This window comes from Berghia stephanieae, chromosome 15 (assembly GCF_034508935.2).
Source record: "Berghia stephanieae isolate SIO BIC M18660-M18661 chromosome 15, UCSD_Bste_1.3, whole genome shotgun sequence".
In the NCBI taxonomy this organism is placed as follows: Eukaryota; Metazoa; Mollusca; class Gastropoda; order Nudibranchia; family Aeolidiidae; genus Berghia; species Berghia stephanieae.
In genome coordinates, this window is record NC_088374.1 from 5,996,228 (window position 1) to 6,012,018 (window position 15,791).

At 35.2% G+C, this 15,791-nt stretch overlaps 1 protein-coding gene across 6 annotated transcripts in view; it reads left to right on the forward strand.

Annotated features, from left to right (window-relative positions):
- LOC144960547 (rap guanine nucleotide exchange factor 4-like) overlaps positions 1-15,791 on the forward strand; it is a 79,976-nt gene continuing 64,185 nt past the window's right edge. The window contains exons 1-5 of one of the 6 annotated variants that reach the window (XM_078893749.1): positions 1-398; positions 11,859-11,963; positions 13,392-13,534; positions 14,097-14,185; positions 14,724-14,873. In XM_078893749.1, coding sequence (XP_078749875.1) covers positions 11,860-11,963; positions 13,392-13,534; positions 14,097-14,185; positions 14,724-14,873 — 486 coding nt within the window. In that variant the 5' untranslated portion in view covers positions 1-398; position 11,859. Of the gene's footprint in view, positions 399-6,634; positions 6,859-6,888; positions 7,316-11,858; positions 11,964-13,391; positions 13,535-14,096; positions 14,186-14,723; positions 14,874-15,791 lie in introns of those variants that run through there. The other 5 variants (XR_013642870.1, XM_078893750.1, XM_078893748.1 and 2 more) reach the window with 5 other exon arrangements.

Consider the following 15,791-nt stretch of genomic DNA (forward strand, 5'->3'; position numbering starts at 1 on the left):
GAGGACGACACAACTCGCTTTAGCGAGTGGGAGGGACTGGTGGGGATTTGTGGCTGTGATGTGCGTGAGTTGTATTGTCAGCTAGCCAAGAGGATAACATTTGTCCACTGCAGATAAAAATGTAAATCAATAATTCACGCCATTTATCCCTTCAAATCTGGTCACTCAGTGTCTCCGGAGTCCAGAGATTTCAGGACTTCAACTCATGATTTATTATTAATTTTAATTTATTTTTTGGTGCTCAGTTCAGTCTCATTGACCACTGAAACTTACACTTCTAAACAATATGGTAGCGAAGCCATACTGCAGGACTTTTATTTGAGGTTTAAGTTCCATTTATTATCCTATCCCTGAATCTCAGAGGAGAACATTGATTTGATTTAGATAGACTAGATCAGGTAAGTTTGAAAATAAAAAGTATTTAAATTTAGTAACCGTTACTACTGTAACGCCACACCAATAACCATAGAGGAGCAAGAGGGCATGGTTTGTTTCACCATAATTTACTTGGCTGTCATTATCCCCAGACACCCGTCTGGCGATAATCAAATTTAGTTATTCCCAGACAGATATTTGAAACTCCGCTCTTTTAAACAATTATCCACATTCCAGAATATGGAATGTTTCCAAATGCACATAGAAATAAGGAAAGTTAATAAAATATCTATAAAAACATGAAATTAACCAACATTAAATCAGTTGTTACTACATATACACAATATGCGTCGACTTCGAAGTGGGTGTCATGGCCGAATGGTTTAGTCGTCTGCCCTGGAAGTTTTACCAGAATCGATGTTGCGGATTCAAATCCTGGTTCCGCCACTTTTTTTTTTTTTTACATTCCGTCTTCTTTTTACAGAACATTGCAAGGGATAAATGTCCCATCCATCCTCCCCCCAACTCTTTTTTTTTTTAAACTCTCTCTCTCTCTCTCTCTCTCTCTCTCTCTCTCTCTCTCTCTCTCTCTCTCTCTCTCTCTTAGTTCCTTTCTAGTTTCTAGCAAATTGTCATATTCATCCCCACTCCGATCTCAAAAAGTGTCTAAAAAGAATAAATAATTAAAAAGCAAACAAACAGAAATATTCAGAGTGCGACCAAATGGTCAGATAAAGGAGAAAAGAAACAAACAATAATTTAAAAAATAATAAAAACAATTTTAAGACATGCTCAGAAACGGAACAAAAGGTCAAACAAAAAGGAGAAAAGAATAGACTCGCACAAAAAAAAAAAGAGGTGGGGGGAGGATGGATGGGACATTTATCCCTTGCAATGTTCTGTAAAAAGAAGACGGAATTAAAAAAAAAATAATATAAAAGTGGGGGAACCAGGATTCGAACCCACAACGTCGATTCTGGTAAAACTTCCAAGGCAGACAACTAAACCATTCGGGCATGACACCCACTTTGAAGTCGACGCATATTGTGTATATGTAGTAACAACTGATTTCATGTTGGTTAATTTTATGTTTTTATAGATATTTTATTAACTTTCCTTATTTCTATGTGCATTCGGAAACATTCCATATTCTGGAATGTGGATAATTATTTAAAAGAGCAGATTTTCAAATCGGTGTCTGGGGATAAAGAAATTTGGTTATCCCCAGACATTTTTATTCTCTATTGTCTTCTGGCACTTTTCTACTCACTTCATATCTTGTTGTTACCAACATAAGTGCCTGCTCCACTCACTTTTCTGAATTAAAAATTCACCCCATACACCGGAGCATACTCAATGTCTCAATCGTTTCTATGTTATATGTTTGTGATGAGAATATTGGCTATTAAGCTTAACTGCTGGTCAAAATTATTTCGCGAAGGTGGTGAACGAATCGGCGATCTCAAGAAGTGGGTGAGAGAGGGATCTAGAAATGACTTTGGGTTTGAAACGAATATTTTTGTGTTCGTGGATAGCTCACACGGTAGAGCCACGCTCTCACCTGCCAGGCGGAGTTGTCGTACCAATAAGGTCGCAGGTTCAAACCCCACCACCGCCGCGAAAAAATTTTTTTATTCTCTATTGTCTTCTGGCACTTTTCTACTCACTTCATATCTTGTTGTTACCAACATAAGTGCCTGCTCCACTCACTTTTCTGAATTAAAAATTCACCCCATACACCGGAGCATACTCAATGTCTCAATCGTTTCTATGTTATATGTTTGTGATGAGAATATTGGCTATTAAGCTTAACTGCTGGTCAAAATTATTTCGCGAAGGTGGTGAACGAATCGGCGATCTCAAGAAGTGGGTGAGAGAGGGATCTAGAAATGACTTTGGGTTTGAAACGAATATTTTTGTGTTCGTGGATAGCTCACACGGTAGAGCCACGCTCTCACCTGCCAGGCGGAGTTGTCGTACCAATAAGGTCGCAGGTTCAAACCCCACCACCGCCGCGAAAAAAAAAAAATTTATTCTCTATTGTCTTCTGGCACTTTTCTACTCACTTCATATCTTGTTGTTACCAACATAAGTGCCTGCTCCACTCACTTTTCTGAATTTGAAAAAGCAAGAGACAGGGAGGAATGGAGAGAGATAATTCATGCAGTATCCGAAGCCTGGACCAGGCATGGAACCTAGAAGAAGACGAATCAGGCATGGAAAAAAGTACTTTGTGAGTAATTCTCACTAAACTGTAGTAACCAAACTATAAACGTTTAAGGGTACACATGGTTTAGTGTGGTTGTCCGTTATACTTCCGGATGTCAATTTTTCTGAGCTTCTGAGCCAAGCGCATATACTATCTATACATACTATTGTTCAGATCTGCCTAGTATTACGAATTTTTCGCAGAAATACGAATTTTTGCCATCCAACTATTCATACAACAAATTGTCAATCTATTCGTCTATTTCTTTATCTACTCGTATATATGTGACCCTTCGCCTCAAAACGGTATTAAGTCGGGCTGGTTAAGATGCTGAAAATTGAATATATAGTCAGAAAAATCAGACTTGTGTTGAGTTTGTATGTTTTATTAAGGAGAAAGGATACCATATTTTAGGGTGCTAATGCCAAAAACTTATATTTTTGACCAGTTTAACATTTAATTCGGCTTTTAAGCATATGGTTCATTCCGACATAATACCGTTTTCAGACGATGGGTCACATATTCTCCAAGAAAAAAGACCCAGCTTTGGCGATACGGCCAGCGCTGTGAAGAGACTTGTCTGTTAATAGTGTTGGTTGGATCAATTCATTCCTCCATGCAAACGACATACAAATAATCTATCTATCTATCTATCTATCTATCCATCCATCCATCCATCCATCCATCCATCCATCCATCCATCCATCCATCCATCCATCCATCCATCCATCCATCCATCCATCCATCCATCCATCCATCCATCCATCCATCCATCCATCCATCCATCCATCCATCCATCCATCCATCCATCCATCCATCCATCTATCTATCTATCTATCTATCTATCTATCTATCTATCTATCTATCTATCTATCTATCTATCTATCTATCTATCTATTTCATTCCGTACTGATCAGGCAGTAAAGTGCAGGAAAAAAATCATTGACTGGAAATTATCTGTTCTTGAAACGGTGCTCCGACAAGAACAACAACAATAACAACAACAACAGCAACTGCTTAACGTTCCATTCTTGCACAGATGACTTGCACATATTATGCTTACTCTTCAACGCAGTGAGCTGCTGTGAGAATCCATTTATCAGCAATGATAGAACCTCCACATACTGGTTGTCCAAACTGTTCCACTGTAACCTGAGGCAAGTAAGAAAAAGACAGCATAATATAATGCATTGTTTATGGCCAGAGAAGGAGAAAAAGACGGAGGTGGCAAAAGTTTTGAGGAGAATGATAATGAAGAGGGGTGAATAAGGTGAGATGAGGGTATATAATGTCGGGTGCAAGAGAAAAAATGGAACAGTCTGGAAGCTTGAAGCCGCCAGGCTATACATTATTCAAATTCGTAATGTTACCACTATCAATCCCAATCATCAAATTAGTCTACTAACTTTTTTTTTCTGGAAAGTATATTTTTAAAAATTAATTCTACGGTTGATTTGATCTACGCACCATACAAATCACATTTCTATATAAGAACGGACTCAGCGAAATTAGGCATTTCTCTCATTCTATCACTCTAAAATCATAATGCTATAGTGATCAATTGAAATCATATTTGGTGGAAAATACTGTGTGGTCAAGGGTACCAAATACTTGTATCAATCTTATAGCTGTGGATTAAAATTTTGTTAAGATTAATTAATGCCATTTAAAACTAATATGTGTCGTGAGTAATACTTAATACAGTGGGTCCTAAGTAGATGCAACCTATAATATAACAGAAAATAACAGAAATCGATATCTCATGTTATTAACAAAAAATAATAACTCATGCTATTATAAAAGAAAGTATTTCATTCACGCTGAATATATTATTGCATATTTATGTATGCCTTCCAAATGAATGAATTAGATTTACACGAATTGCATTTACAAATGTGCGATCGCTAATTGTATTACTGTGTTTATACTTATATTTATTCTTATTTCATCATTGTATATTTATTTGTCCCCATCACCTGTATCCCGTTAATTAAAGATGATGACTAACACAATTTAGATCAGTGGTGATGTCAAGGGTTTGTTAAGTGAAAATCATCACGACATCATGTCTCATAAGGAATACAAAAGTTTTGTAATTAGTCAAGGATTTGCTCCTGTATATTCACAGATCTGGTTAATCGACCATCTGGTTACCCTTGAATCGACCACTTGGTTGCACATTGATCCAGAGCTGAAGCTATCAAATGACCCACTAGGACAACCAAAGAATGACAAAGAGTCTCCTTCATAAAATAAATAGGCAGAAGCAACCCTAACGAGGAACATGGAGAAGAATTAAAGAAGCTGATATACAGAGAAGTGGTAAGACCTGGAATGAGATAAAAAAGTTGGCTCAGGATAGAGAAGGATGGAAACTGTTTGTCTGTGGCCTATACCCTGACCCAGGGTGAAAAAGGCAATGATGATGATGAACCCTAACGCCGCCACCAGTGATAGCAAGGTCACCACCAGTCACATCCAACCAATCAGATAAGGAACCAATGATGATAATTTGAGAAACGGACCATGAAGAGATGAAATTTAACTTAGCCATAGCCTAACTTTAATTAATTAAAATGTACTATTATTCTTTTGACTAATTATTTGTTAACGTGTTATTGTGTGAGGGAACTCTGTTGATTTATATTAAAGTATTTCTGCTTTAACAGAGATTAATACTTACCTTCTGAACCTATTATATCCCTATATATAACGTGCCTAAATCTATCACAACTTCTACTAACTAATTCTTTAAACTTAAAATTTTATTACAATCCGTCGTGTTGTCAGGAACATTAACCCAACTAGAACAGGGTAAAGGAGGCACCAGGTACTTATAAGTCTTAGTCTCATCCGGATAAAAGCACAAGATCCTACATGGAGGAATACACTCAAATGACTAAAATATACATTCAAAATATGAAATAAAATAATAATACATAACAGAGAGATGATTTACAAGGGAAAAATATCATCTCCCAAAACAATATATATGCATTTGAATGTTTCCCTCCTAAGCAAGGACTCCGGCCAGGGCCAGTACAAACCCAAGTAATCACATTCCAAGACAAAGGCAATACGCAAATTGGAAAACAGCTATAATAGGGATAGAAGACACAGTAAGTGCCACCCTGCCCACTATGGGAGGCCAAGAACCCCTCCCAGAGAGAGAGAGAGAGAGAGAGAGAGAGAGAGAGAGAGAGAGAGAAAGAAAGAAAGGCATAAAGAAAGAATAAAAGATAGAGTGAGTGATATATATATATATAAATAAATTATATATATATATATATATATATATATATATATATATATATATATATATATATATATATATATATATATATATATATAAAACTATTTCTATATATATCCTATAGGGACAGAATTTCAAAATACAGAAATTTACGCGATTTACAGTTGTTTTCTTTTTCGTCGATAAATATTGTTGGTTTAAAGCATTTCCCTTAAATTTATGGTTTAAAGCCTGATACATGCATATGCAAGTTAAAAAAAAACAAAAAACTTAATTTCATTCCATAACGACGGGCTCATATTTATAGGTCTGGTTAACGAACGCATCCAGCTTGACTTAACCTTGTTGTATTGGATATTATTTTGTGTTGGTTTGGGGTTTTTTTTTCCATCTCAACAATGGGCCCATAACACTTTGAGTTATCAAACCGACTAATAAGCATACGTTGTGCTACAGCTAGCAGGTAATTTAAATGCTTTACTTGCTATTAAAAATTTACCTTCTATCGTCAAAGGGAATCAACCAAAGATATGAATTAACATTGAAAAGTTATTCCACAGTTATGTTTCCTGGCCTACATAGAGTTTAAAATGTATAAAACAGAATGCTTTATGCTCTGCTCTCCATCTATGCGCTCGCTTGTCACATGAAACATACTTTTTATAATAACTAAGTTCGGCATTCTGTGTGGTCTTTTTTAAAATCTCATTTTCGCATAGTTGTCTTTTGTAACCACGGATATGACGGCCATCTTGTTTGTATTTCATACTAATAAAACTCCGATTTATCTTTAAGACGAAAGCGGAAATCATAAATTATCATAAATACACGGGAAATGTTGTTACTCGATCGGAAAACAAATAGAGAGCAATATCTATTTCATAATGTTTATTGCGCTGCGTTTGATATAAAGGTATAATAGTTTTAAAAAACATCGTTGGGTCAAGTATGGCAAAGAATGTGTGGAGGAAATCGACAACAAGCAGTTTGCAGTTGCAGTTGGCTCGTCTGACTGACGCAAGTAGGTCAACGTTGATTTACGATCCTTTTCACCTTTGACCTTTTTTTGTTTACGTCGGTGAGGACGACACAACTCGCTTTAGCGAGTGGGAGGGACTGGTGGGGATTTGTGGCTGTGATGTGCGTGAGTTGTATTGTCAGCTAGCCAAGAGGATAACATTTGTCCACTGCAGATAAAAATGTAAATCAATAATTCACGCCATTTATCCCTTCAAATCTGGTCACTCAGTGTCTCCGGAGTCCAGAGATTTCAGGACTTCAACTCATGATTTATTATTAATTTTAATTTATTTTTTGGTGCTCAGTTCAGTCTCATTGACCACTGAAACTTACACTTCTAAACAATATGGTAGCTAAGCCATACTGCAGGACTTTTATTTGAGGTTTAAGTTCCATTTATTATCCTATCCCTGAATCTCAGAGGAGAACATTGATTTGATTTAGATAGACTAGATCAGGTAAGTTTGAAAATAAAAAGTATTTAAATTTAGTAACCGTTACTACTGTAACGCCACACCAATAACCATAGAGGAGCAAGAGGGCATGGTTTGTTTCACCATAATTTACTTGGCTGTCATTATCCCCAGACACCCGTCTGGCGATAATCAAATTTAGTTATTCCCAGACAGATATTTGAAACTCCGCTCTTTTAAACAATTATCCACATTCCAGAATATGGAATGTTTCCAAATGCACATAGAAATAAGGAAAGTTAATAAAATATCTATAAAAACATGAAATTAACCAACATTAAATCAGTTGTTACTACATATACACAATATGCGTCGACTTCGAAGTGGGTGTCATGGCCGAATGGTTTAGTCGTCTGCCCTGGAAGTTTTACCAGAATCGATGTTGCGGATTCAAATCCTGGTTCCGCCACTTTTTTTTTTTTTTTTACATTCCGTCTTCTTTTTACAGAACATTGCAAGGGATAAATGTCCCATCCATCCTCCCCCCAACTCTTTTTTTTTTTTTAAACTCTCTCTCTCTCTCTCTCTCTCTCTCTCTCTCTCTCTCTCTCTCTCTCTCTCTCTCTCTCTCTCTCTCTCTCTCTCTTAGTTCCTTTCTAGTTTCTAGCAAATTGTCATATTCATCCCCACTCCGATCTCAAAAAGTGTCTAAAAAGAATAAATAATTAAAAAGCAAACAGAAATATTCAGAGTGCGACCAAATGGTCAGATAAAGGAGAAAAGAAACAAACAATAATTTAAAAAAAAATAAAAACAATTTTAAGACATGCTCAGAAACGGAACAAAAGGTCAAACAAAAAGGAGAAAAGAATAGACTCGCACAAAAAAAAAAAAAGAGGTGGGGGGAGGATGGATGGGACATTTATCCCTTGCAATGTTCTGTAAAAAGAAGACGGAATTAAAAAAAAAATAATATAAAAGTGGGGGAACCAGGATTCGAACCCACAACGTCGATTCTGGTAAAACTTCCAGGGCAGACAACTAAACCATTCGGGCATGACACCCACTTTGAAGTCGACGCATATTGTGTATATGTAGTAACAACTGATTTCATGTTGGTTAATTTTATGTTTTTATAGATATTTTATTAACTTTCCTTATTTCTATGTGCATTCGGAAACATTCCATATTCTGGAATGTGGATAATTATTTAAAAGAGCAGATTTTCAAATCGGTGTCTGGGGATAAAGAAATTTGGTTATCCCCAGACAGGTGTCTGGGGATAATCACAGCGAATTTACTTTTAGGTACTTTGTGGTAGACTGCCATTTCAGTACTTCCTTTCAGTTTTCTGTGAGTGATTTTAGTGATTTTATTGATTATATATCTATATATCTTCACATTTTGTGGAAAGGTCTAGCTATAGAAATTACTTATTATTATTATTATTATTATTATTATTATTATTATTATTATTATTATTATTATTATTATTATTATTATTATTATTATTATCATTATTATAATGATTGATATTATTATTATCATTATTATTATTATTATTATTATTATTATTATTATTATTATTATTATTATTATTATTATTATGACTATGATTGATATTATTATTATTATTATTATTATTATTATTATTATTATTATTATTATTATTATTATTATTATTATTATTATTATTATTCATGGCCTAGCTTAGGCCAGACTACAGTGAATCATACCCAGACATTGTCGTGTTGAACGATTTAAATTTACTTATTACCACCTGTGCACTGCAGCAAACATAAGCACACGAAAACAAAAGGAACGGTTACACGTCATCATGAAGTATACCTACTGGCTAGGGGCTAACATAACAACCTTGTGCAAAGGATTTAATTCATGGACTTATTATAGAGATACCGATAGATCAATCAAAATGAAGTTAAAGGAAAATTTATACGGGATTGCCAATTGTCCAGTTTTTTTCTTCCTGGCTTTTCTGGGATTTTTTTTTTCACACCTCAGCAGGTTTTCTTTTCTCCAAGAAGAAGGCCACTGAAAGTTGAAAGTATTTCTTTATAAGATAAATAAATAATATTATTAGAATTGATGTGCAGCTATGTGTTCTAGGGGTAAGACACTCGCTTTTGGATTGGAAGGTCCTGGGTTCGAGCCTCGCTCGGCGCATAGTTGAGTCCTTGGAAAAGGCTCTTAACTCACATTCTCTCACCGTACTCAAGTATAAAATGAGTACCTGGTTAACAGCGTTGTCTCTCTCCGAAAAAATGTTAATATCGCCTAACAGGCGTCATGTCCTGTCCTAAATGTTAAATGTTGCTGTTGGCCAGGGACCCGTTGTAAAGCGCTTTGAGCACATTTAGTGGATATTGCGCTATATGAAAGCTCCATTTTATGTAACAAAGGCCCCATGGACTCGCAAAGGAAAGACAAGAGTAGAGTGAGAGATGGTTTTTCTTTATGGTACATTTACAAAGTTTGTTTTAGGTGATAGGTGAAATATGCTGCTTCTGCTTATTCCTTTTTTCAAAATTCATTTGGCATCCTCCAAGACACAAACTAGCCATCAGAGTGTGGCTCTTTGGTTTTGTGGTATGACACTCGGATCGGAAAGTCCTGGGTTCGAGCCTTGCTCAGCACATAGTTGAGTCCTTGGAAAATGCTTTTTACTCACATTCTCTCAATGTACTCAGGTGTACAGCGAGTACCTGGCCGTTAGCAGTGTTGTCTCTGTCCGAAAAATTGTAATATCGCCCTGGCCAATAGCAACACGTAACATATAGAACGAGACATGACACCTGTTAATAAGTGATATTATTACTTTTTTTTTTTCTGACATAGACAATTCTGTTTACGGCAAGGTACTCATTTTACACCTGAGTACGTGAGAGAATGTGAGTAAAGAACATTCTCCAAGGACTCAACTATGTGCCAAGCGAGGCTCGATCCGAAAGCGAGTGTCATACCACTAGACCACATAGCCCCATTATTAATCCTCCGAAGAACTGGTTACATACACATACTCGCTTTTGGACCAGAAGGTCCTGGGTTCGCAGCCACACTCGGTGCATAGTTGAGTCTTTAGAAAAGGCTCTTTACTCACATTCTCTCCTCGAATTCATGTGTGAAATGTTGTCTCTGTCGGAAAAATTGTAATATTGCCTTACAGGCATTGTGTCTCGTTCTTCATGTTACGTGTTGCTGTTGGTCATGGACCGTTTGTAAAGCACTTTGAGCACTTTTAGTGGATCTTGCGCTATATGAAAGCTCAAGTTTTTAAACTGAAGTTTTGGAACCTGCCCCACTCCAACAAAACAAGATTGGGTCAATGGACACTAGTCACCGTGATGGATTTTCAAATAACATGTGTAGCCTTTTCCAATTAATGTGGTTTCTACATTCTTTCAGACTAGAACAAGGAGTAGTAGTAGTAGTAGTAGTAGTAGTAGTAGTAGTAGTAGTAGTAGTAGTAGTAGTAGTAGTAGTAGTAGTAGTAGTAGTAGTAGTAGTAGTAGTAGTAGTAGTAGTAGTAGTAGTAGTAGTAGTAGTAGTAGTAGTAGTAGTAGTAGTAGTAGTAGTAGTAGTAGAGTAGTAGTAGTATTAGTAGTAGTAGTAGTAGTAGTATAGTAGTAGTAGTAGTAGTAGTAGTAGTAGTAGTAGTAGTAGTAGTAGTAGTAGTAGTAGTAGTAGTAGTAGTTAGTAGTTAGTAGTTAGTAGTTAGTAGTTAGTAGTTAGTAGTTAGTAGTTAGTAGTTAGTAGTTAGTAGTTAGTAGCTAGTAGTTAGTAGTTAGTAGTTAGTAGTTAGTAGTTAGTAGTTAGTAGTTAGTAGTTAGTAGTTAGTAGTTAGTAGTTAGTAGCTAGTAGTTAGTAGCTAGTAGTTAGTAGTTAGTAGTTAGTAGTTAGTAGTAATAGTAGTTTAGTAGTTAGTAGTTAGTAGTGTAGTAGTTAGTAGTTAGTAGTTAGTAGTTAGTAGTTAGTAGTTAGTAGTTAGTAGTTAGTAGTATAGTTAGTAGTTAGTAGTTAGTAGTTAGTAGTTAGTAGTTAGTAGTTGTAGTTAGTTAGTAGTTAGTAGTTAGTAGTTAGTAGTTAGTAGTTAGTAGTTAGTAGTTAGTAGTTAGTAGTTAGTAGTTAGTAGTTAGTAGTTAGTAGTTAGTAGTTAGTAGTTAGTAGTTAGTAGTTAGTAGTTAGTAGTTAGTAGTTAGTAGTTAGTAGTATGTTAGTAGTTTAGTAGTTAGTAGTTAGTAGTTAGTAGTTGTAGTAGTATTAGTAGTTAGTAGTTAGTAGTTAGTAGTTAGTAGTTTAGTAAGTTAGATAGTGTTAGTTTAGTAGTTAGTAGTATAGTAGTTAGAAGAGTAGTAGTTAGTAGTTGAGTAGAGAAGTATAGAGTAGAAGAAGAAGAAGAAGAAGAAGAAGAAGAAGAAGAAGAAGAAATGAAAAGAAATAAGACGAAAGAAGACTTTTTTAATAGCTCAATGTGATTATGACTATTAGTGTTAGAACACCTTGTGAGATTGTTATTGTCCTTGTATTATTTTACTAACTTATGACATTTTGTTTATGTTCATTTTATAAGGATGTCGGTGTCCTCATCCACAAGTTCATCTCACCAGAATAAAGGGGAAGGACGGTCAAGACAGAAAGGTTCGTCATCACCTTGGTTCTCTGCCTTACTGAAAAGGTAAATGATACTGATGGTGATAATAATAATAATAATAATAATAATAATAATAATAATAATAATAATAATAATAATAATAATAATAATAATAATAATAATAATAATAATTAATAATGAATATGATGATTATGATAATAATACAACTAATCATGATAATGTGGATATTAATGTATAATTCATGTTTTTATTATTTTCTTTTGTAGTTGGCTGAAGAAGGTTTTTGAGCCCGAAACGTTCTTTTTAAAGCTGTTATAATCATTTTTTATCATTACTTTACAGTCCACAGCTTCTATCAGCTTCTTATCATTTTGGCTTGTTAGAATTTGCGTGCTATCTTAATTATTTATAACTTTGACTTCCCATGGTGGGGCAGGAAGGAAGGAACTCCTTTTTCTCTTTATAATATCTGTTATCAAGTTCCTTTCTGTCCTTGTCTTGTAATGACTGGTCGGGGTTCCTGGCCTCCCATAGTGGGCAGGGTGGCCTAACTGTGTCTTCTACCCCCTTATATCTGTTTTCCAATTTGCTTTCTGTCTTTGTCTTGGAATGAGGTTACTTGGTTTTGCCCTGGCCCTGGCCGTAGTGCTTGGCTGGGAGGGAAACAGTGAAATGTATTTTGGGAGATACTATTTTTTTTCCCTTTGTAAATCATCTCTCTGTTATGCATTGTTATATTTGTTATTTTTAATGTATAATGTAAACACATGCTTGTATTCCTCTTAGTGGGATCTTGTGATATCGTCAGGGTGAGACATTTAGGTGATTTCAAACTTAGTACACTGATAGTGTGCTCTTGGAATCTACATCTGTTTCCTATTTGAACCAATTCCCCTTTGTCTTACCTTTATTTTTGGGTTTACTTAAATTGTAATTCTAAAACTGTTAATATCCTATATTCTTCCTTTTTACTGGTGCTGATATGACCTAAATGTGTTGCAAGCGCCGTAAAACCCTCAAAACATAAAATTGTCTTGTAATGAGATTACTTGGTTTTCTCCTTTCCCTTGCCAGAGTCCTTGGCTGAGGGGGAAACAGTTAAATGTATCAGTTTTGGGAGATGATATATTTTTCTCTTAAATCATCTCTCCATTATGTACTATTATTTTTAGTTGGTTTGAATATTTCATGATTTGTAAACATTTGAGTGTGTTCATCTTAGTGGGATCCTGTGCTTGTGTCTGGATGAGACCTTTTGGTGATCTCAAACTAAGACCACTGGTAGTTTGCTCTTGGAATCTACATCTGTTCCCTATTTGAACCAATCCCTTTTGTCTTGCATTTTCTTGTGTGCAATTGTAAATCTATAAATGTCCGATTTTCTTCCTTTTTACTGGTGCTGAAATGACCCTAAAATTGTTGAAAGCACCTTAAATCCCTTAAAAACAAACAAATTAATTATGATATTTTATGCCCACTGTTTCATTCAAGGTCTTCGGACCGCAGCAAAGAAGATGTCAACAAGGCTTTTCTTGTGCTGAAGGAGAGAAAGGAGTTACAAAAGTTCCATCCAAACCTTCTTCACCAGATGTGCGTCTATGCCCATTATGACAGATTGGATAATAATGTTATCGGTGTGTATTTTACAAATAAATAAACAAAAGCAAAAGAGAACTAGAGCATTCATATAGATAGTGCACGCTTGGCTAGGAAGCTCACAACATTGCTATCTGGAATCATAATGGACTAACACACAAATCTATGTGTAACCTTAAACATTTATAGTCTGGTTAATATTAATATAGTTTAGTAAGAATTCCTCATAAACGCTAATGGCAAAAAACAATAACAAAGGCTGGAGTGACGTCAGCTTCGATCTATCGGTAGCACAATATCCACTATATGTACTCAAAGCGCTTTACAAGGGGTTCCTAGCCAACAGCAACACTTAACATATATAGGACGTTTGTGTTTGTTGAACCTGTGACCTCAATCTTACTCTGCTCTGTGGAGAAGGGAGTCAGAAGAAGAAGAAAAAAAAAATATCGGCTGCACCTGGAATAGATCTTGATCCCTTTATTTGCTTGTGAAACGAGTACTCTATCAACTGGGATATCTGACCCCCTATTCCTAGAATAGTTTGTCTCATTCACCTGTTGATGTATATTCTATTTTTGGTTAATTTTTCTATTACAGTGATACGTCAAGGTGATTTTGGTACCAACTGGTATGTGGTGTTGTCAGGTACCCTCGCTGTCTATCCGTCGGAGACTAGGCGAAAAAAGGTATCAGCCAGTTTTTGTTTTGTTTTTTGTCTGTTTTAAAATCATTTATCATTAGTACTATTATTATTATTATTATTATTATTATTATTATTATTATTATTATTATTATTATTATTATTATTATTATTATTATTATTATTATTATTATTATTATTATTATTATTATTATTATTAGTAGTAGTAGTAGTATTATTAGTATTATTATTGCTATTGTTATTATTATGATTGTTATTGCTATTATTATTATTATTATTATTATTATTATTATTATCATCATCATCATCATCATCATCATCATCATCATCATCATCATCATCATCATCATCATCATCATCATCATCATCATCATCATCATCATCATCATCATCATCATTATTATTATTATTATTATTATTATTATTATTATTATTATTATTATTATTATACTATTATTATTATTAATTATTATTATTATTATTATTATTATTATTATTATTATTATTATTATTATTATTATTATTATTATTATTAATAATATTATCATCATACTTTCATCCAGCCTGGTATTTCCCCGCTGTGTCAACTCGACCCTGGTGCTTGTTTCGGAGAGTCTGTTCTCACCACCAACCCCCACCCAATGAGCATTGTGACCACGTCTAAGATAGAACTGCTTCGATTGGATGTCAAAGACCTCAAGTTTTTATGGGAGGTATGGGAAGTAATTTGTTATTTTCCATTTTTTTTTTTTTAGATATGTATTAATGCAAAGTCTGACAAAGAGATCAGGAGACGAATAATGCTGGCCAAAAACGCGTTCATGAAACTAAAGCCTATCCTCACCAACACAAATATCTCCATCAGAACACGAATGAGATGCACCAAATGCTATGTGTGGTCCATTTTCTTTTATGGTTGTGAAACGTGGACACTAACCGCACAGACAGAACAACGTATTGAAGCTTTTTAGATGTGGACGTACAGGAGAATGCTGAAAATACCTTGGACAGCAAGAAAAACAAACATTGAAGTCCTCGACCTAATGGGCCAAAAACAAAAAGAACTTCTTTTGACTGTGAAGCACAAAAAGCTGTCATATTTTGGACATATGCGAAGACATGATAGTCTCGAAAAAAGGATAATGGACGGAAGAATTGAAGGAAAGAGAGGCAGTGGAAGACAAAGGAAATCCTGGACAGATGGCATCAAGGAAGCTACAGGACGGCGCATGGCAGACTGTAACGAGGCTGCAATGGACCGTGAAGGATGGAAGGCCATGACATCCGACCTCTGGAAAGAGATGGAACCCGGGTAAGTAAGTATTAATGTATTTTTTATTTGAGATCTGCCTCATATACAGTTCACTCTGTTTAACGGCTGTGTGACTATTTGGTCTTGTAGGATGACACTCACTTTCGGATCGGAAGGTCCTGGATTTGAGTCTCGCTCCGCGCATAGTTGAGTCCTTGGAAAAGGCTCTTTACTCACATTCTGTCACCGTACTCAGGTGTAAAATGAGTACCTGGCTGTTAAAAGCGTTTTCTCTGTGCAAAAAAAAAAAATATATAATATCGCCTAACTGGTGTCATGTCTTGTCCTAAATGATAAATGTTGCTGTTGGACAGGGACC